The sequence below is a fragment of the Delphinus delphis genome, chromosome 11 (assembly GCF_949987515.2).
Source record: "Delphinus delphis chromosome 11, mDelDel1.2, whole genome shotgun sequence".
NCBI classification, from domain to species: domain Eukaryota; kingdom Metazoa; phylum Chordata; class Mammalia; order Artiodactyla; family Delphinidae; genus Delphinus; species Delphinus delphis.
The window spans coordinates 62,289,285-62,311,529 of NC_082693.1; the positions used below are offsets into that span (position 1 = coordinate 62,289,285).

At 35.9% G+C, this 22,245-nt stretch overlaps 1 protein-coding gene across 4 annotated transcripts in view; it reads left to right on the plus strand.

Annotated features, from left to right (window-relative positions):
- NAV3 (neuron navigator 3) overlaps positions 1-22,245 on the plus strand; it is a 363,667-nt gene that overhangs the window by 338,530 nt on the left and 2,892 nt on the right. For all 4 annotated transcript variants that reach the window (XM_060025293.1, XM_060025294.1, XM_060025296.1 and 1 more), the window contains 8 exons: positions 2,165-2,260; positions 2,538-2,706; positions 3,857-4,092; positions 10,378-10,532; positions 11,577-11,648; positions 12,232-12,428; positions 13,368-13,486; positions 17,553-17,756. In XM_060025293.1, coding sequence (XP_059881276.1) covers positions 2,165-2,260; positions 2,538-2,706; positions 3,857-4,092; positions 10,378-10,532; positions 11,577-11,648; positions 12,232-12,428; positions 13,368-13,486; positions 17,553-17,756 — 1,248 coding nt within the window. The remainder of the gene's footprint in view (positions 1-2,164; positions 2,261-2,537; positions 2,707-3,856; positions 4,093-10,377; positions 10,533-11,576; positions 11,649-12,231; positions 12,429-13,367; positions 13,487-17,552; positions 17,757-22,245) is intronic.

A 22,245-nucleotide genomic window follows, 5' to 3' on the forward strand; every position in this document is an offset into this window, starting at 1 on the left:
ATGGTCTTTGTACAAAGAAGAGACTATAAGTTATATGGCTCTTCTAGACACTGGAAAGATATATTTTATTGAACTCAGTATGACAAATTCCATTGACGCTACTTGTGTGTATCATTTTAAAGCAAGGTCTTAGATGATAAGGCAAATATTCTAATTTTTCTGGAATCAAATATTGCCTTCAAATTGGCAATACCATTCTGACCCTAGCCTCTTCTTGAAACTAAAACTATTATTTCAAGTTGAAATTGTAGTTCAGTGGCCAAAACTACAAATTTATAAGTATCCAAAAATGTTTTATCAGACAGAAAAACAAAAAAATCTTTAGAATTTTAAGATAATTGAAGTTTGGAAACTGAGCTAGCAATTGTGAATTTTTACACTGAGCATATATTCCAAGAATTCTAATGCCATAAACTTTCTGCTTGAGCTGCAGATCTGTGCCTGAATTTCCCAAGTGGGTCTTTATGTAAAAGACTGTAATAGTCTCAGTGAAGCTTAGATAGTCTAATGATCTCTGATTTGAAAGCAGCTGCTTAAAAGCACTGTATGCATGTCCATTTTGACTCAGTTACAATAACGCTGTAAAACAAGTTTTCTTTTTCAAAATAATTCTGAAAGATAATATTTTTGAACATTGGAAAGTAGTTGTCTTAGTCTTCTTGGGTTACCATAACAAAATACTATAGATTGGGTGGCTTAAACAACAGAAATTTATTTTCTCACAGTTATTAAGTCCAAGATCAAGGTGCTGGCTGATTTGGTTCCTGGTGAGGGCTCTCTCCTTGGGTTGCAGATGACTGCCTTCTTCCTGTGTCCTCACTTGGACTTTCCTCAGTGTTTGTACTTGGGGAGAGAGAAAGAGATCTGTCTCCTACTTCCCCTACTTAGAAGGCCACTAATCCCATGATGAGAGACCCACTCTCATGGCCTAATCTAGCTCTTATTGCCTCCTTCTGGCTCCATTTCCAAATACCATCAATTGGGGGTTGAGGCTTTAATATATGAATTTGGGGGGAGGGACACAAACATTCAGTCTATAACAGTTGTTACAAAATAAGAATGGTTTGCTGTGAATTTCTCAACTTTTTCTGTAACAGATATTGGCTTCAGGTTATATCTAAATAGTGCTGATAATCATTTACCCTTATAAAGTTAAATGTTGCAGATGAAGAAATTGAGGCTCTGAGCCAGCTAAGTGACTTGAACTAACATCACATTTCTTAATTACATGGTAGATGTTGTGTGTTGTGGAATCCATGTCTTCTAACACCTGACTCAGTTATTTTTCCACCTCTTAAGGACTATGCAAGTTGGTGACTAGAATCAGGATTGTGATATATCAACTGTCTAATTATATATACTGGTGTCATGATCACTATCTCATGTAACCATTCCAGTCAACATAAAAACGGCTTCAGTTAGACTATAAATTGAATTGCTTACTTTTCTAATATATGTAGAAATTCCTCAAAATCCCATCCTACAAAAACGATAAATTTGGAACATTTGTTTGTATTATAAAGGAGTTCTTTGCTTGACAAAATGAGTCCTGTAGGATTCCCTGGCAAGTTCTTCTAAATGTTGAATTTTCTGATACATTCACAATGGGACCTGTGTTGTGAATATGTGAATGCCATACTACCATGACTAACTTATTTTTCAAAACTGGACTGGATATTAGAGATAACGTAAATAAAAAAATACACTGAGTTTTGGACTTAACAAAGATAAGGTCACAAAAACATTAAGATGAGGCTCTAGGACTCATGATACAGTTCTGTTCCATCTCTATCACTATTTCCCTCCTACCAAGTTGCTTCTCTTCAGGAATGCACCCACTGCATTAAAACGGAAGACTTGTTCTCTCCTGGCCCTTTCCCTTCTACTGAACAGGTCATGAATCAGTTTTCCTTGACCATACCACTTCATCTAATCTCTTTCTCTCTTGTTTTTGTTGCTATCCTGTTACTTTGTTAGTTAGTTTGTTTGTTTGTTGGGGTATTTTGTATAATCCACTGTGTATGTCTGTTATTATAAAACCCATAGGTTTAATATATATTTTAGTGTTAATCACCACTAATATTAATATTTTTTAGTAGAAGATATCATAATAAAAAAAGACACACAGTTGGATTTTATCTTGTTTTATTTTGTTCTTACTTAGGATCAGAAGTCTCAGGCATATTTGATAGGATCCATTGGTGTCAGTGGAAAAACCAAGTGGGATGTCTTAGATGGTGTAATTAGACGTCTCTTTAAGGTAAGTTGTGCAAGATATCCTGATATTAATTTTCAAATGTGTTTCATTTTGGATGTTTCCCTTAGCTTTAATGGCATAGAGATATCTGCTTTTCCTCTCTTCCATTTCAAATATTAAGGAAAGTTTTCTCTCTTTATGCTGTTTGATATTAATTGTTCTTATATTACCCATTTCTAAAATTCTTGATAGCTAGCTTCACATCCCCATGAGTTTTGTATTTGTTGTAGAGGAGTTGGACCTCTGTTTTGACTTTCCTTTTTTGTGTATACCATTTCAGGAATATGTGTTCCGAATTGATACATCCACTAGCCTTGGTCTGAGCTCTGACTGCATTGCCAGCTACTGTATAGGAGATTTAATTAGATCCCATAACCTAGAAGTGCCTGAACTGCTGCCTTGTGGATACCTTGTCGGCGATAATAACATCATCACTGTGAACCTGAAAGGTAAGAATAAAAATGAAAAGCACAGTTATATATTTTTTACCAACATTTATTTTCTTTTCTTTTTTGCAGTTTCCCTTCAAATTTTCATATTTGAAAACTATGTTAACCACTTTGATAATTTTGATATGATATGAGCTGTATTTATATTTAAAACACTAAAATCCTACTAAAAACACAAAAATCCAAGTAAATGAAATTCTTTGAGTTTTTGAGATGTAATTTCGAAGTTTCTTCAAGACTCAGAAAAACAAATGTGATGTAGCGAATTTCAATTTTCTAGATTTTCTCCATTATCATCTTAGATTTAGGGGAGATTCAAAAAGTTTATTGCATATTCCAAGGTAATATATTCATTCTTTTACCTTTAATTTTAAAATATGTATACCCGATAAGTACCCACTGGGGATAGAGAATGGAAGTTAAGAATCAGGGATGAGAAATTCTCTTTGCTTTGAATAATGTGACTAATTCTAGGCAAATGGAATATCTAAAGTATGCTTGTATCCATAATTCCTTGTTCATATATGTTAAAGAGTCAGAACACATCTATATAAACTATGGATTAATAGAGGGATTTGTCAATATTTGATTTTATGATTAAGGTAATTGGGTGAGTAAAAGGAGAAACTGTTGCTCTCCTTCTTAATTCCTTACCAAATACCTATTATATTTATATTCTTCAAAAGCTTAAGGGGTGGTACAGCTGGGATGTATAATGAGAGCTAGAGGGAAATAAAGAGAAGGAGGAAAGAGGAAGAAAAAGAGAAGAACATACACACTTTTATACTTTTAATTTTTACATTTATTCTTAACAAAACTACCACCTTCAAAGAGAAGGAGGATTTTATGATAGAATTCATAGTGATGCTTCCATCTCTTTGTGGAAACATAAGTGAGAAGCATGAAATAGACGAGGGAAGTCTAAGCAAAGAGGAAAAACCTGCTTTCATTTGGATGTTCACTCTGCCTTATTACTGATGTTTTCTGTCTTAAAATAGCAACACACGTGGGATCAAAATGTCAAGGAAAGTATCTTGCAAGGACTGCATTCCAATGGCTAACAAAGCCCACTTGCCAGTTGACACTATATTTTAATTTCAAGCTTATGTAGAACAATAAACCACACTCTTCCCTTTGTTTCTCCCTTCAGGGGTAGAAGAAAACAGTTTGGACAGTTTTGTTTTTGATACGCTGATTCCTAAACCAATTACCCAAAGGTACTTTAACTTGTTGATGGAGCATCACAGAATTATACTCTCAGGACCTAGTGGTACTGGAAAGACCTATTTAGCAAACAAACTTGCTGAATATGTAATAACCAAATCTGGGAGGAAAAAAACAGAGGATGCGATTGCCACTTTTAATGTGGACCACAAGTCTAGTAAGGTAAGTCAAGGCTCCTAAGACAACTGCTGCTATTTATCCGTGTCTTAAGCAGCTAAGCTTTAAGATTATATGAAACTTCCATATTGTACATGGAAACATAGCCGGCTCTTCGGCTGAAACTAGAATCTGGTGAATGACTAAACCCTATTTCATGAATTTGAACAAGACTGCTCAGTGACATTCAGGTATCAGGTATTCACAAGCATTGAGAATGGACAGAAGAAAAGGACAGAGTCTCTGTTGTCTGATTTCTCGTAGACATCATTTAGGAAGTATTAGAGCAGAAAGAGATCCATGCAAATACCACAGAAACAAGAGGCCATGACTCTTCCTGCAGGAATCAGAGCTTTATAAAAGCCAATACTTGGTCTAGGTCATAATAAGTAAGTAGGAATTAACTGAGATGTTGCAGCAATGGGGATTTGGGTGTAATTAATATATTCTAAGCAGAAATTCTGGGAGCAGCAATTTGTTTACATCATATTTCTATAGGATTTCTGCTTAGGAACCTTAGGAAATTGAACAATATTCCATTTCACCATCTGCTAAGGTTTAATGTACCATAATCATCCTGAGTGCTCTCAGCTCTTAAATAGGCATGAGGGACTATAAAACCCAGCCAGTACTTTCGTACATTCACAGTGAAATAAAGAATCCTAAGAAGGAAATAGTTGATGCCTAACATATTCCTAACACTGGACTATTTTTGCCTATAGTTATTTACATTCTCAATCGGTGCAACCTAAGGTTCTCTTAGGAAACTACATCTGGTATAAGCAATACCTTGAAGATATCCAGATGATACTGGGTTCTGTTGTTTTTCTAGAGATAACCTGGTTAGGTGATCTAAACTGACCCAGTCTCGCAGAAACCTCTGGCCTGCAAATTTTTAGAAAAGAAACATGACTCCCCAGAGCAACCCAAACCCACTGGATTCTTGACATAAACAAGACATTTAATTTAGTGAACAAAAATTTCTTAAAGGAGTATAAGTCCATATCACTGACCAACTGTGGGACCTAGGGCTGATTGTTAAATTTCTTTGTGCCTTACTTTTCCCAGCTGTAAAATGGGAAAAAATAGTGGGGTTGTGGTAAGGACTAAATGGGTGTGTATCTGTGTGTGTGTGTGTGTGTGAGAGAGAGAGAGAGAGAGAGAGAGACGGACAGACAGACAGACAGATAGAAGCAGGGAGAGGGAGAGAATAGTACAAGGTGCAGGCACCACCTAAGGGTTGCCTGCAGTTATTAATTATAGCTCTTGGTTCCCAATACTGTAACGGTTTCTTACACAAATACACACAGACACATACAGACCACCCACCCCCATCACACACACGGCTCTTTGTTCAAAATTGGCTTATATGTATCTTTCAAGGAGAACAAAGGTGTGTATAAAGCATGATGGGATCTCTTAATGTGGACTCAACACAGCACATGAATTCCGAATGTTTCTTTGGAACTCAACACTATTTGGATTCTGGTTGAACCACCCATTCTCATTTCAAGTAGAGAGAGACATGGCACTTGAGGCAGAATATTGAACTCTTCTTTTTTTTTTGCGGTGCACGGGCCTCTCACTGTTGTGGCCTCTCCCGTTGCGGAGCACAGGCTCCGGACGCGCAGGCTCAGCGGCCATGGCTCATGGGCCTAGCTGCTCCGCGGCATGTGGGATCTTCCCGGACCGGGGCACGAACCCGTGTCCCCTGCATCGGCAGGCGGACTCTCAACCACTGCGCCACCAGGGAAGCCTTGAACTCTTCTTTAAGCAGAAGCAGGAAGAGCACAGTTGTTTGCTTCAGCCTACACCTTTAATGCCTCCAGTGAATTCTGGGTCTCCTCATAGCTTTATTTAAAAGCTTTAAGCACATTTTGTTTTCTTTTCAGCCAAAATGATGAAAGAATTGACATCTCTTAATTACCCTCAGTGCTCTCTTTGGTGTTTCCTTAATGTTGATGTGACAGAACTCTTTAGAAGTTACTTCTGTTATGAAAAAAACAAGTGGTTGGAAGATGAGAGAAGAATAGATTTATTAGAGGAAACAGGCATTTTGATAAAGTTGGAGAATCACTTAAAATCAAGTTTCGAATCAGATAAATTTACTTGGATATAATTCGACATGCTAAAATAAAGTAGGGTAACTTAACATTAGTTCTAAAATTTGCCTCACTCCAAAATATACTGTTATATATAAGTTCTTTTTATTTCAGTTAAAAAAATGTTTAGTACTTGGAGATATTCTTAATAATAATTTATATGTCCTTTAAAATTTGATCAAATATATCCAGCACTCTTATTTTCTACTTTTTCTGAATAAAATCACTTGTGCCATTATAAGGTCAGTTTAATCTTTGCTATTACAAACCGATGAAAAATGAAGCTTGCCAAGAGCCTTTGAACAGAACAAATGATGCTAGTAAACAGTAATAGGAAGAAATCCATGGACAAATCACATGGCATTCATCACCAAGAAAGCACAAACTACAACTAACAAATGCTTATTGTTTCTTTAGGTTTGTAAGATTTGAATGAGCTGTGAGTAACGTTGCATACCAAGTCATGGCCAGAGAATTTGGCCAATTCTTGCCAAATTGTCGGAGAATCCACACTTTATTTTCGGGGGGTTGATGGTATGTGAGAGTGGTATAGAGAAATGGGGATGACAGGTTGGGATTGTAGGAAGGATGCTGCCAAGTGTAGATTTGCTTAAGTAAAGGGTGAATGAGGTACGAAATAAATTCTTTTCCTGAGAAATGGAACTGTGTAACTGCTGACATGCTTTCTGCTATGCCTTCGATAGCTGTGAAGAGACAAAGCCACAAATCACTCACTGATTCCAAAAAAAGCCAATAATAAACCATCAAATGAAAAAAATCTTTCCATGTTTTTGTTCCCTCTGCATTTTAGATGCTTTTCCTCTTCCCACTCTTCAAGCCCTCTCTCGAGTTGCCAGCTGGAATATTTTGATTGAAAGCAGGACACATGAACAGTTACACTTTGTGACATTTGATATGGTGGGCCCAGAGGCTAGAGATGGCTTAAGCAAAGAATATGTGGCCAACTGAAGCCACTTGGAAGGTTAGGTGGGAAAAGAGCAGAAAGCTGGACTTGGCAGATTCATTCTGAGTGTGTCTGGAGTCAAAATCAGAGATAGCAGTGATCAATAGTTTTTGTATAACTGCTGTGTGTTCTGTGTATATTTTCAAAGCATGGGATTCATCTCATTATCAATGTCCATCTAGTAGATATACCTGTTTTTTTCTGCCTGATTAGATCTTGGACATGAAACTTCTAATACTAATGTATCAGTACTTCAATCTAAGATTTTACCCTGATTAAGCTAGAGTGGGGATCATGAAGTGATTTCAGAGAGGTTTGAGAAAACTCAAGTTGTATGACCAAATTATTTGTGTATGCCTGTTTCTACTTGTGACTGGTCCGTAGCTTTCATTAGATTCCCAAAGGGATCTACTACCCTTCTCAAGATGAGAGAGGACCACAATAGAGTCTAATGGCCCTATTTTTCCAAAATCACCCGGTGATTCTTCTTTACCAAATTCAATTCAAACTTCTCCCCTTCCCCTGCCCCCTTCAGCTCCACCACCTCCTCCTCTCCCCCCACCTCTCTCTCCCTCTTTTGATCCGTATATACTAAATTGCTATAATTGATCCCCCCTTTCTAGAAATTGTTCTGATTTTCATGATTATCATTCTCTCCTTGTCTCCTTCCTACCCTCTAGTAAGCTGCTGCTCAGTGCCTTTCACTGACTATTTTTCCTTCACCTTCCAGTAAATGAAAATATTCCCCAACATTCTGTTCTCTCCCACCTCTGTTCTCATCTGGATAACTCCCTTGTTTCAACTTGTATTGGCTCCAATTGGACACTTTTGGCCATGCCCACTCTTCCATATGGTAGGCATTTCTATTAGCTTACAAGTATGTTTTCATTAGCATACTAAATATACATGTTTAGGAATGCCAGTTTCAATTCTTGTATATTTGTGATGTATCTGTGAAAATATATCACAAATCCATCTTCCTTCATCCATCTCTACTACCATTACCCTCCCACCCAAATAAACACTCTGTCACTTACTTGGACTATTGCAATTGTTTACTAACTGCTTGATTTACAACTTGCATTAAATCCCCCTTCTCTCTGCCTCTTTATCCTTGCACCTCATGGAAATAGAATGTCTTCTATTCATTCATAATTCTTCTTTCATAATTAAAAGCTGACCACATTAAAATCCTGCAGTGTTTCCCCACTGCTTTCTGCTCTAGGTCAAAAATCTTCCCATACTTCTACTATTTCTCTTGAGTCCCACAGTGTCTCTTGGCTTCAGCAATTTCAGTATCTCTTGACTGGTTTCTCTTCCTCCTTTGCAATATACTTACCACACTTTGAAATCATGATTCTGACTACATCACTCAGATCCCCAGAATAGTCAATGTTTCTTCACTGTCAGTAGGAAAAGTCCAGTAGTCTTACCAACCATTCAAGGTTGCAAACTTTCCTTTCCAATTTATTTACCACTCTTTCACAAAACATATACTACTGGGTTTTTCCTACATGGATATCATATTTTTATGTTTCTGCCTTTGTTCTTCTCCATCTATGAAGAAAGCTCTTCTTCCATTTTTAAGCATCACAGTATTACCTAATCTTTAAAATAAAGGGTTAATAGCAAATAATACTGCCACCACAAAGTCTTTCCCAGAAGCTACAAGTAATCTTTACATGCTCTGAACAAAATCTTTAGTGTATATTCTTTTGAGGTAACGTATTAGTTTTCACTGTGAATTTTAGTTATCTATATACATGCCTAACCTATTCTGGGCAGTAAGCATCTTGAATGTGTTTTCCATTTCTAATTAATCATCCTATCCTTCACATGTATGTCTCCTTCGATAAATAAATTTCTCTACCCTGGGGAAAACAACAACATATGAATGGTGCACATGTTTATATAGTAAAATCCAAATTCCTCTGCATGGATTCAAAGTCTTTTCGATTTCCCCTTTCATTGAGATCACTACTGCCATGGACCATTTCTCTTGCAAAAGCAGAACACCAGTATTTCTCCCAACACATCACACACTCGTATCTTCCACCTCTTACGCTTTACTCTTTATTCTTCAATTATAGCTCCTGCCCTCATACGCTATAGTTCTATGAACCTTAAATCTGGATTAGATGCCTCTCTTTAGTTTTTCTATAGTGTTTTATGCATTTCAGTTATCACATTGCCTTGAGACTTCTTGTTGGCCTGCCTTTCTATCAGCTCTAATGCCTGAATATAAAAGTAATATAAAAGTACCTGGCACATAGTAGGCGCTTGCTAAAGCTGTGTTGAAAGAGTAAAAAACTACGTACTTATCATTTGGAATTCTATTCATTATTCAAGATCCATCATGAAATTGTTTTTTAACCCTGCTCAAGATGTACAAATGGAAAATGTCATTGTAAATATGCAAATATTATGGAAATGCTCTTACTGATTAGGATAATTCTAAGAAATCTAATTATATTTCTGGCCTACCCATCTGTGAGAGCAATCAGTGAACTGGTTATCATATTTAGATTAAAAGCTATTAGAAAGGAATAATATCTGTAAAGAACCAAGAAGCTTAATAAATGCTAAATGCTAATGTCAAGTGACCTAATGAACTATAACACATTTTGTCTGTTGTTATAAATTACAACAATTGCAAGCAGATAATAAATAAATAACAAATCAACCAACCAACCAACCAACCACAGTTTTATTTGAGTCCCAGGCCTGTATTTTCAGATGCACCTCATCAAAATGAATTGGAATTAAAATATTTAAAGTCTTATTGGAAACTTAGGGGGTACCATTTTGGATTTAGTGTATACTTGAAATTATAAGGTTTGCTAAAATCCATCTTTATCATTGTAATACCAAAAACAAGAATGAATCTCAGTATTTGTGGTTTATCCTAAGAGCTCATATCCAGAATTCTTTTTTTTTTCACTTTTCTTCCAGGGAGAAAACAACTGAGGAGTGTGTCCTTGTGTTTACAGCTTTATTTTTACTTCAGGTGTCCTGTACTGGCTTTTCTCTTTCCTTTAAAAGTGTATCCTCTCAACATTGGATGTTTTTTTGCTTTGTAGAGTAAGGTTTTATATCAATGGAATGATCTGTGAGTTTTAATCAAAGAACCTGGATGGACGACAAAATGTATCATTCCTAAACTATGAATTGCTTTCCATTGGTATAAATTTCTCATTAACATATTTGTTTTCTTTTTTTTTAAAGGAATTGCAACAATATCTAGCTAACCTGGCTGAACAATGCAGTGCGGATAATAACGGTGTAGAGCTTCCAGTTGTAATAATTCTTGATAATCTTCATCATGTGGGCTCTTTGAGTGATATCTTCAATGGTTTTCTCAACTGTAAATACAATAAATGGTATGCTTGTGAAATATTTCGAGTGATAAGATGTGAAAAAATGGTGATTAAATATGCATTCTTGTGCCTTTATACCTTTTAAGACGTATAGTGGATGCTATTAATTTGAGAAGCCTTCATTACTATTATACCATATTTCCAAAGAACCTCTATGTGTTCATTAGAACATCTATTTATTCATTCAACAACTGCGTCCCAGGCACCTTTATGGCAACATTACTTACTTGATGATGTTAACTTCTACAGGTATGCTGGAAGTCTGGGAGACCATTATCAATGATGGAATGTTTGAATCAGGGAAATTAAGAACTAGAACGAAGCTTTAGAGCTCTTGTTTCACTCTTAGTCCATTTAAAGTTTAAATTCAGCCTTCCTATAGAAATAATTTTAATACATTCAGATATACCTCTCTCCACTAGTGATTCTAATTTTATCTATTTACATGAAAGAAAAGGTTAAAGTAGGGTATAAAAAAAATCTGAAAACCCACTTAAGATTCACTATAGTATGGCCTCTAAAAAAGGACATATAAGAACAACAACATAAATGTTAGTTTTAATGGTGCAAGTAACCCAGTTATCTCTGCTAGAGATTTTTTAAATGTTAAAAATTAATCAGCATAAAATAAATATTGAAACAAGAATACAAATTCTTTCATGTTATTAAGAACCTTTGAAATAATTATGAAACAAAAGAAAAAAATTAATGAATTAGATTATAAGCACAAGAATCATAAGATGTTGGAGTAGAGTGAGATCACTGCGATTATTCTGTCTAATCTTTTCATTTCATAGATGAGAAAACATGGGATTAGAGAGGGAAAATGATTTGCTTAGGATGCCAGATCTGAAATTAGAACCCCAAACCTTAATTTCCAGTTCAGTGATCTTTGTCATTTTCCAACCAAACACTACAAAATTACCCTTTTACAGCCTAATGTTAAAATGGAAAAATCCATATTTATCTAAATTGTTTTCGCAGACAATTTTAATGTATTAATCTCTTTTACCTTTAGTACATATAAATTTTCTTTTTTTTCCCCAGTCCATATATTATTGGAACAATGAATCAGGGAGTTTCTTCATCACCAAATCTAGAGCTGCATCACAATTTCAGGTGAAGATAAATTGAATTTTTTTAATATTGTCTCTTTTCTGTTTGCTTTTGGTTATTGTTCTTTCCATTTGTACATTGAGAAATCCTGCCAGTGGTGACCTGGGGTGTGAAAATAATTCTCACTTCTTCTGACACTCTTTCTCAAGCAGACATTTTGTGATCCTCAACCTGTAATCAGAAGTGTTTCTTTCAAAAAGAAGAAAAAAGAAATGTTTTTCCTGCTCACTATGTCCTGGCTAAAGTAGAGCACTTTTTTTCTAAGTGTGAGAAATGTGAAGACAGTTCCTATTTCAGGATTTGTGATTCTCCTACAGAAGAGTGCTCAGCCTGTACATGCCCACTCACTGCTGTGACGCACATAAGCTTCTCTTTAGCTCAAGATGAAAAGTTAGTTACGGTATAGCTCTAATGCTAATAGACCTTCTCATCCCTTTGATCATTAACATATGGCCACCAATTAAATTAGGAACATTATTACTTTATATTGGAAAGAGAATCACTGTAGACTTAAAGTTTAATTTATATAAAAGTTTAATTTATATAAAGATTTCTGAGTTTTTGGTTTTTTTCTCTCTTTTTGTAGGTGGGTACTATGTGCAAACCACACAGAACCAGTAAAAGGCTTTTTAGGCAGATATCTTCGAAGGAAACTGATAGAGATGGAAATTGAAAGGAACATACGCAATAATGACCTAGTCAAAATTATAGATTGGATTCCTAAGACATGGCATCATCTCAACAGTTTTTTGGAAACACACAGTTCTTCTGATGTTACCATTGGTGAGTTCCAAAATTGCAATATGCCATTTTCCAGGAACTACGAGTACGTGGTAAAGATGGCCAGATTGGAGGGCAGAAAATAACAAGTGAAGCTCATGTTTTTCAAACTTCCAGAGATTTAAGTTTTCATTTTTTTTTCCTTCTGAAAGTTTGCCTTCTTCCAAGCTTTGCATAAATATTTCTAATTAGATTCATTTTGTCTGACTATTATGGTTTACTAAGATTTTACTGACATCGAATAAGTTTAATATAGACAAATATCTAAAAATCAGATAACCATTTGAAATAAATTGTGTCTGTTTAGAGTACCTTTCTTTATGCTAAAAACAAATATTAGCTTATGGCTCATATCAAATATAGTTGTGAGAGAAGATTTTAGTTAGAGATAATTTAAGTGTTTTACATTTTTCATGAAGACAAAATTGTTTGAATTATTTTCTTGAGTTGGCATAAAGATGTTTGTTTTTGTATTCCTTCTTAAATTGCATGAAAAAAATGTCCCTTTCCCATTGCGGTGGATCATAAAGACATACTCACTAAAGACACAGGGTAAATTAGAAAGAACAATTCTATATTTGTGATCAGAAGACCAAGGCAGAGACCCACTTCTGCAAATAATGACATATTTTGTATTTGACAATTCATTCCAGCATAGTTTTGTCATTTGTAAAATGGGGCAGATTGACTGGATTATGACCTTTAAGGTTTCTCCTAATGCTAAAATGTTACATTTTAGATGAAGGTTTTAGTGTAAAAAGAAAGGAGGGTCCTGGAGATTGGGTCTTCAGTGAAACACACTTTAATATAATCAAACTGGCCAAGATTATAATTTTCTAAGAATCCTATAAGAAACATTCCCCCCAAATGGTGTCTAAATATGGGTTTAGATTGCTACATATAATGGTTCTTAAAAATGTTTTGTTATTTGTTTCTTCTCAGGTCCTCGACTTTTCCTTCCTTGCCCCATGGATGTAGAAGGTTCTAGAGTATGGTTCATGGATCTCTGGAACTATTCTTTGGTACCTTATATTCTGGAGGCAGTGAGAGAAGGTCTGCAGGTATAGTACTCAATTTTCTTTACTGTTTTAAAAAACTAAGTGAAAAAAATCATCCTTTAAAAGCAAAAATAATTCATTTCTCTGAGTGTGCAGAAAAATAAGGCATGAACTATATAAATATAGTGGTAAAGTTTGAAAGAACAAATAGTATACACTACTTTTTTTCTGTTCTGAGAATAAACATGTAGGAGAAAGAGAAAGCACAGTTATTCTAACAAGTACACATTGAAGGCCAAATTTATTGCCATAGGTGTTTACAGACCTGTTTTTTTAAAAATATTTATTTATTTATTTATTGGCTGCACTGGGTCTTAGTTGCAGCACCCGTGGGCTCTTTGTTGCAGTGCGCAGGCTTCTCTCTAGTTGTGGCACGACGCGAGGACTCTCTAGTTGTGGCACATGGGCTTAGTTGCCCTGCAGCATGGGGGATCTTAGTTCCCTGACCAGGGATCGAACCAGCGTCCCCTGCATTGTAAGATGGATTCTCAACCACTGGACCACCAGGGAAGTCCCCAGACCTGTGCTTATTAGATAGCTAGTTAATTGCACAGTTCTGCATCTTATAAGAAAGGCATGTTTATATGGACCTTGATCATTTATTCCCTTCTTATCTAATCTGCAACAAGTAGTTTTTGCTTATAGTTTCCTTGCTTTAGGATATTTCTTTGTTTGAAGCCCTTTAACGTCACTTGTACGATCCTTTACTATTTATGAGGGTGCTCTAAATCTAAGGCATTTGACTTTTTAAAATCTATGGCAGGCGGGGTCAGGAGCGCCCCTGCTGTCCCTGTCATCCACCTGTCATCCACCCCTTCTATTTACTCTTCACTAAGAAGTCAAAATATATCACTAATAGGAAAACCCTTTTTCTTCAATAAAATGTATCATCCCTTTTCCATCACTCTTGATTTTTTCCTTATGTTGAAGTTGAAATTTCACGAAATTGTAGAATTATAAAACTTACATGTGAATATTTTAAGATTGATATTGTATAATTACCACACTTGTGGCAGAAAAATCCAGTCATCTTTACAATAACTTAGCTAAGGTTTAGGTAGTATTTTGCTTAGGCATCTCTATTTCTGGTTATCACAACGGCTGCTAGAATCAAGACATACTTCATGCTTTGCACATTTTGTCATCTGCATTACTGTGTTAAGTCTTTATTTTACTGTCTAAAAAAACTGGTTTTCTATTTTACTTCATTTTGCTTCCTTTTACCATCATGCTTTCCTCACCTAGTAGAAGGCATGGCAGTGATTTAGAACTATCATATTATGAGGGTGTTCTGAAAATTCAGAGGTAATGATCCTAGAGAATGCTATCAATTGGTTCTAATCCATATTTAAGTAACTCAATTTCATATTTTTAAGGGTATAAGCCCAACTAGCCCCAGAAAGTGTCTCCAACAAAATTAAAGACTGTACCAAAGGTTTTTATTTTTCAAGTATAACATAGCACATGTGAGGATTCCTCTAAAACTATTATGCTATCTCAGATGTGAGTTGGGTCTCTTGATTTCAACCATTTTTACCAAAAATATATATATATATTTTTTATGAAAATGTATTTAAAGTATTCACGGTCATAATTTTAGAATAAATATTTAAATGAATTATTTGTTCTCTAGATACTATTTCAGTATTAATAAACTATGATCCAAATCTTTATATGTGAAATTCTCCTTATTTCATATTCATTTGCTAATATCTAGAAAGAATTAGAAGCGTTTTAAAAACTCAAAAACCATAATACCTAAAAATCCTTAGATCTCATTTTTTTAACTGCATAGTGTTTTTAATATTTAAGTCAATATTATTTATAAAACACTGTCCTGAGAATTATCATACTATAAAGCTTCCATTTAAACAAAGGCATGATCACTAAGGTAATACCAGTTTCCCAAACTGAGAGATACTTCAAAAGAATTTTTGAGGCGGGATTAAAAGATCTCAAGTTTTTTGCTGTGGTTCTAGATGTTTAGTAGTAGGTTAGTGTGAAAGCTGGTTCAACCATGATGTAGGGAGTAGCTGGATGTTGGTGGGGGTTGGTGGCAGGAGGCAGGAGGAATTCAGCACTTGGAGAGAAAAAGGAAAACCCTTTGGTGAGTAGAGAGTTCTCATTGCTACTGAAGGATATGCTGGACCAGAAGTCTGTTGGCAGATGATGTTCTTGGGATGGTCCATATGTGACTTCTGGAGGAACAGGAAAAAAAGGAACCACACATGTCATGAACCATTTCCTTGGCTATCCTGGCAACAAAGAACCATGCATTGGAACAAGAGGTGGAAAAACAAAGCGTGGTTACAAAGATGAAAATCTGAGTTGAGAGGAACAGAAAAAGCTCTCTTCAAATGAAGGCTGATACTTTGATGGAGAACCGTATGGGGAATACACTTTACCAGATGTTCTAGTTGAAAAGAACACTGGTGATGCACTGGATTTCAATTTTTATTCTGATGATTCTATCTTTATTGAAACATCAACCATCAGATTATCTCCTGAATGTTTAAATTTCATTTCTTTCAATTCTTCTTCTATAGCATCTATTTTACTCTGAAATATAGAATTGAGCCTGTTTAGCTTTCTATTGGTCACCCCCAATTTTGCTGTCCTTGATGATTCTTTAAAAGGCTGGCATCATTTCCTTTCCAAGAATTATATGCTTTCCTTCAGTTAGTTTAAGTTGTATAGCAAGCTATGTTTTACATCCTCTATAACGTAGATTTTTAACTGAGAGAAATTTTCTGCTCTAAAAGAAGAGAACTATTAAAAAAAAAAAAAAAGAAAACTAACCATTGCCACCCCTACCATCATCCCCTAAAGAAATGCACAGCTATCAAGACCTGAACTTTTTTTTTTTCTTAAGACAAGCTGCCACAATGTCATACAACTTCTCCAGGAAAAACTCAAAAGACAGTTCCAAGGCAGCCATGGGCTTTCATGGCCTCAATGTCCGCCATTTTGCTTTTGTCTCACTGTACCACAAGAAGCCACATAGAACACTTAACACGGTGTTCTGTGCCATCCACGACCAAGATGTGTATACACCTAGTAACCAGGATTGCCCTCAGTGGAGTAGGAGAGTCCATTAAAGAACTAGCGTACCCATGTTACTGTCCTCTTCTCTTAATTTTAACTTTTCTTTCTGTGCCCCTGTGGCTTATACTTTTTTTTTTTTTTTACCAAGTCCCATCAACCTCTTTTTCCTCAGTGTGCCCTTCCCAGTTTGGTTTTGGCTTTGCGTTCAGCTTAAAAATTCTTTAACATCGCTTGGATTCATCTGCCCTCTACTCCACTGCCAGTACTTTAACCAGGCTTTATAATCCCTTTCTATTAATTATTTCTATTATTTAGAAATAGAAATAATTAATAATAGATATCTATTCTATCTATTATTTCTATTATTATTTCTCCCTCCATATGAGTTTTGACAAATCTTTCATTTCCCATGATTCTCCTCTTTTACTAGTGGCCTTATAAAAAAATATCTAAAAAGAGTTTTAATGGGAAGCAGTGAGATTATAGAGGAAGTTAATCCGAGGGAAATGGTTGTCGGAGAAAGGATTCTTATTTTCAAGGAAAAATTTGAGTAGAATGAAGTGGACAGAGAAAAGAAGTCTCTTTTATTCACCATCTTTCCAAAGTGCACTTTAGTAAAGAAAGCTATTTAGTGTCTAGCTTTTTAATTTCTCCATTACTGGAACTTTCCTTTCTCAATGATGAGCTTTCTTTTAGTTTGTAAAAGTACTAACAAAGATAAATGGGGCAGCCATTTCTTCATGTATTTAAAATAAAGCTCCCTCATGCTCTCCTCCAAATGTGGATAACCTATCCCAAATGTTCAGCTTTATTTTGTCTCAAGCTTTATTTTGTCTAGCCTTCAAGTTTTAAGTGAACTATATAGAGAGATATATGTTTAAAATCTGGAAAATTGTGTATGGACACTTCATTCCCCTGAGTCCCATAGGAACTCAGTGTGCAAAGGAATCAATCAATTAGTAGTCACCTTTTGTACTGAATAGAAATGCATTTTATATGTGCTAAATTTGTGATCACTTTTTAGATGTATGGGAAACGAGCACCCTGGGAAGATCCCTCAAAGTGGGTGCTTGATACATACCCATGGAGCTCAGCATCTTTGCCTCAGGAGGGCCCAGCATTACTTCAGCTGAGACCAGAAGATGTTGGGTATGAGGGCTGCATATCCACAAAGGAAGCTACAACCTCAAAGCACATTCCACAAACTGACACAGAGGGGGATCCCCTGGTAAGAAGCTGATGTTTGGTTCTTCCTATATAATCTTGACTATAGTGTGCGGTCATTAGTATTTATGCATCAGAGACATTAGTTATCCTAGGTAGTATTTGAAACTGTCCTGATATTGGTACTCAGTTTTAAAATTTTTACCTTTGGCCTACTTTCATTGGGTGAAACTCTTAAAATGAAAGACCAAACTCATATGCTTAAAAATAATCAAAAAACACTGAAACCAGGCTGAACTCTGCAGCCATAATTTTTCTTTTATTATGCAGAAAATTGTGTAAATAAATCAATAAATTTTAAACATTCAGTACTCAATTCATTAGGTATGTAAGAGAAAACTGAATTTTGTTCTAAAATGAAAGAAACCAAAAGAATATAATCTAATGTATGCTTGAAGAACTAAAGAATGTTTTACACGTATCTGACTAAATTTAGAATTAGTCCTCTGTTGGCAACAGTAGGGAAGAATAAACTGACTTGAAATCAAAGGGACGTTATTCTCTGCCTTGCTCAGTTTGCAATCATGAAAGGCTTAATATAAGTCAGTAAAACTCCAAAGTATGAATACTCTGAAAATATTAAGTACATGATAGGAAAATGACTTTATTTTTGTATGTATATTTTATTTTTAGAGATGACTTTCCATAGATTGGTATCAAACGTAATGTGTTTGTTAGCTTACTATTCTCTGACTAAAGGGATCACTGGGAAACCAATACAGAAAGAAGACATGCTGAGATAAAGGTCATTATGTTACTTAAAACAAACAAAAAAGGAAATGATTAAAATCATAATCTATAACTATACCTAAAGACAGAAAATGACTTGCTATCTTGTGGAATACCCTTATACCAACAACCCCGACATGTATATGTCGTCATCACTTCAGCTGATCATTCTGAATATTTGGGGGTTTATATGTGAACCATCTGATAAAGTTTCATGATTTTTTTCCCAACAAAATGGACACACACAGAAGATTTTGCATACTATTTCAAGAAGTTCCATAAAGTCACAGAGATATAAACATTGACCTACTTAGAGCCCAGGGATCTCTTATTTTGGACCTTTGATCTAGGCTATAAACTTCTTAAGGGCCTGGAGTTGTATTTTTATAACAAGTATCTGGCCCTTTAGCTCATACGTAGCTAGAAATCAACAGTGGTGGTGGAATTGGTTTGAATTCTGCATAATTGTGAGCAGACACTAAGTAATTCCTGATAGGATGATTAAAATGTAATAGAGTAAAATTAAGCCTTAGAGGACAAATATGGGTTATTTCCTCTGAATTTTTTATAAATTCCAGTTGTCCTTTTGCAGATTTTAATACAGTTCCTGATAAAGGTGAGGTGTTTATAAGGTTTGTTTTCAGGGTTACTCTACAGAGTATGGGACATTTAAGGGATGTCTTAAATTTTCCCAATTCCCATAGTCCTGGTCAGCTAAACCCATTAATCACTCCTTTCCCTGGCTCAGAATGCTCTTGTCTTCTAGTATGGAAAAGAGATCAGGATCTCCACATTTTGAATGAGAATTTCGGTAAAAAATATCTCTAATTCCTAACCTGCTGCTCACCTAAACATCTTAAGGAACAAGGGGTTATGATATCTGACATGTTAAACGACAAAAACCTTGTCATCTAAAAATCTTTGAATTAGGCACATTCTGATAGAGAAGTAAGTACCTCTCCGCATTTATTGCTCTATATTTTTATAATTATTGACATAGGTAAAAACCTATTTGCAGTCCAATCTAAATCAGAAAAAAATCTACTATTTAATGTCAGTAATATATTTTTGAATCTGAACACGGATGCAAGTGTTTGGCACATCTCACAGTGTTTAAAAATATAATGTGTATTCATCATCAACAAACTCATTAATTTCATTCATTCAGTAAATATTAGTAAATAATAAGTATGTACTCAAGGCTAAGACCTGGTGATCAGAAAATAAATTAGATCTCATTTCTGATCTTAAGAAGCTCACAGTCCAGCCGTGGAGAGAGACATGTATATATATAAATTATAGTAAAATAATGATAGAAGTGTATCCTAGATAGATATATCCTAGATAGAGTTGTGAGTCTGTTGAGGAAGTGATTAGGAGAAAGCTCCAGAGGAGGAAAGGCTTGAGCTAGGTCTGGAAGGATGAATAGAAACTCATCATGGGGTTGGGTGGGGAAGATCCAAAATTAAGAAAATAGCACGTGAAACGTGATGGAACAGTACAGTAAAAATAATGAGTTTAGGGAGCTGTATACAAATTGTTGGGATTAGAACAAAAGGGACGGGAGGAATTACAGCTACAGAAGTCTGCAATTGTAAAATCATGTGAAGCCTTGTTTATCTTGTAGGAAGTTAAAATTTTATCACGCAGACGATGGGGAGCCACCAAAGGTTTTTGAGCAAGGGACTTACGTCATTAGATTTGCAGTTTATAAAGGTCACCTTGATAATAGAATAGAGGGCAGATTAAAGGAGAGAGGATGGAGGCTGGGAGACTAGCAGATGTGTAAATACCAGGGATGATAAGGACCTGACGGAGGTGTTACAACTGTAAGACGTTATATTTCTGACCCTGGGTATGGGAAAGAAGGAGGGGGGAAGAGAGCAAGGAAATACTTTTGTAGAGAATAATGATCTATCCGAGTGACTGCTGAATGGTATGGAACCTTACCTCCCTCTTGTGATCTCCTTTGACTTGAATGTACAAAGCAACCCTATGAGAAGGCAGAGTAAAGCCTTCATATGTATTTATTATGAATCTGAGATTCTGAACTTATTCTAATAGAACATATTTACTATATGGCACCATTTTCAAAAATTAAGACCTTAATAATACTGTTATTACACGGTGAAACTTCTACAACAGTCAGCATTCAAGTGATTTCAAACATTTGTGACTGAGATAGAAGCACAACCCTTGAAACTATTTCTGCTCTTGGAAGGTGCTCAAAACACAAATCTCTTTTACAAATCATCTTCACCCAGATGCTTGAATATACAGCTGGCTACTAATAAGGGAGGGGCTGACAAAAGAAAGGAAAAAGAGAATATGAAGGTAGGGGTGTGTGTGTGTGTGTGTGTGTTTGTGTGTGTGTGTGTGTGTGTGTGTGTGTGTGTGTGTATGCACTCACACGCTCGAGAGAGACAGAGAAACAAAGAAGAGAGGAGAGAGAGGGCAAGAGAGAAACAGTATATTGATGGAGACATTTAGCTTTTTGACTCACTGGGTTTAAGAGGTTATCACCAACTACTTTAATTTCATATCTTTATGTAGCTAGTTTAATAAATTCAGGGAATTAGACAAAAAATTATATTGAAAAATATTGTCCTGAAGAATATTAAAATGACTTTAAAATATGCTGTAACTGTAGCTTCTTCGTCAGAAAGGCATCCTTGCTGGAATTGGTAATTACCAGTTTGTCATTTTATTTCACAGGTCTTTTTTGAACACACATTTTACACTGAGCATACAAGCATGCAGAGCCTAACACATGACTAAGGAATCCTTTTTAGATTTCTCCTTTCTTTGGGATCAGATTCCCTGTATTTCTAATTTGGAAACAAAACCCAAAAAACTTTGATTACATTATGAAATAGCAAAGTTGGCATGCATTAAACAATACAAACATTATTACAATTTACAGAAACCCTTGATAAGAAAACAACCCTCCCGAAGGCATGTGCCATATTTTCTGTGCTTTCTAAAACTGTTGAACCATTTATTCATGATTCACTTTTAAACAGTCTTTCTTTTTCCATCCCTACCGGTGGATCTGCAGATCTATTAAAATCCAAGCAAGGTGCCTGCCTTTTATTTTCTAATACATGGAAATGCTAGCTGTCTTTCTCCCCAGCTGCTTTCACGCCTACGTCCCTTTTATGAGAACAAACATTGCCATTGTCCTATAAGGCTGGGAAACTTGAGACAGCCGCTCTTGTTCCAGGAGGTGGTTGTAGTTTTCAGTGAGTTATCCATCATATTTTAGCCAGACATTCAACAACCACAGAAACTTGACAGTGATTCTTCCCTTCTCCCTCTTCCAACGTTCATGGTCGGCTTCATTTGGTCACCTCTCAAGGTCAGCTCCTAAGCAGCAGATGGGGGGCTCCATTCCACTCCATCCCCACCTCCTCTCCAGGGACTATGTCCAGGAGCCCGTGTGTGCATCCGCCTGTAGGAACATTCAGGACTTTCAGTTGTCATTCAGTGCTTTCTGCTTCTCGCAGCCAAAGAGCTGGGCAGCTTGGTGTACTCTCCAGCCACGAGCCCAGATGTCCAGCTGTGATACAGTTTCCTTTCCCCTCTCCCTGCTGGAGCTGTATTCATTTACAACTGCAAATAAAAGACTTATGCGGAGGCCCTATTTTGTCCTTATGGTTTGCTGTTGTAGTCACGTTTGGGAGAAACCGTGTAGGAGCCAGGGGCAGCTAGTAAAAATCTACAATTTTTTTCCGTTTCCCTTGGAGGGGATGAGATGGGTCGTC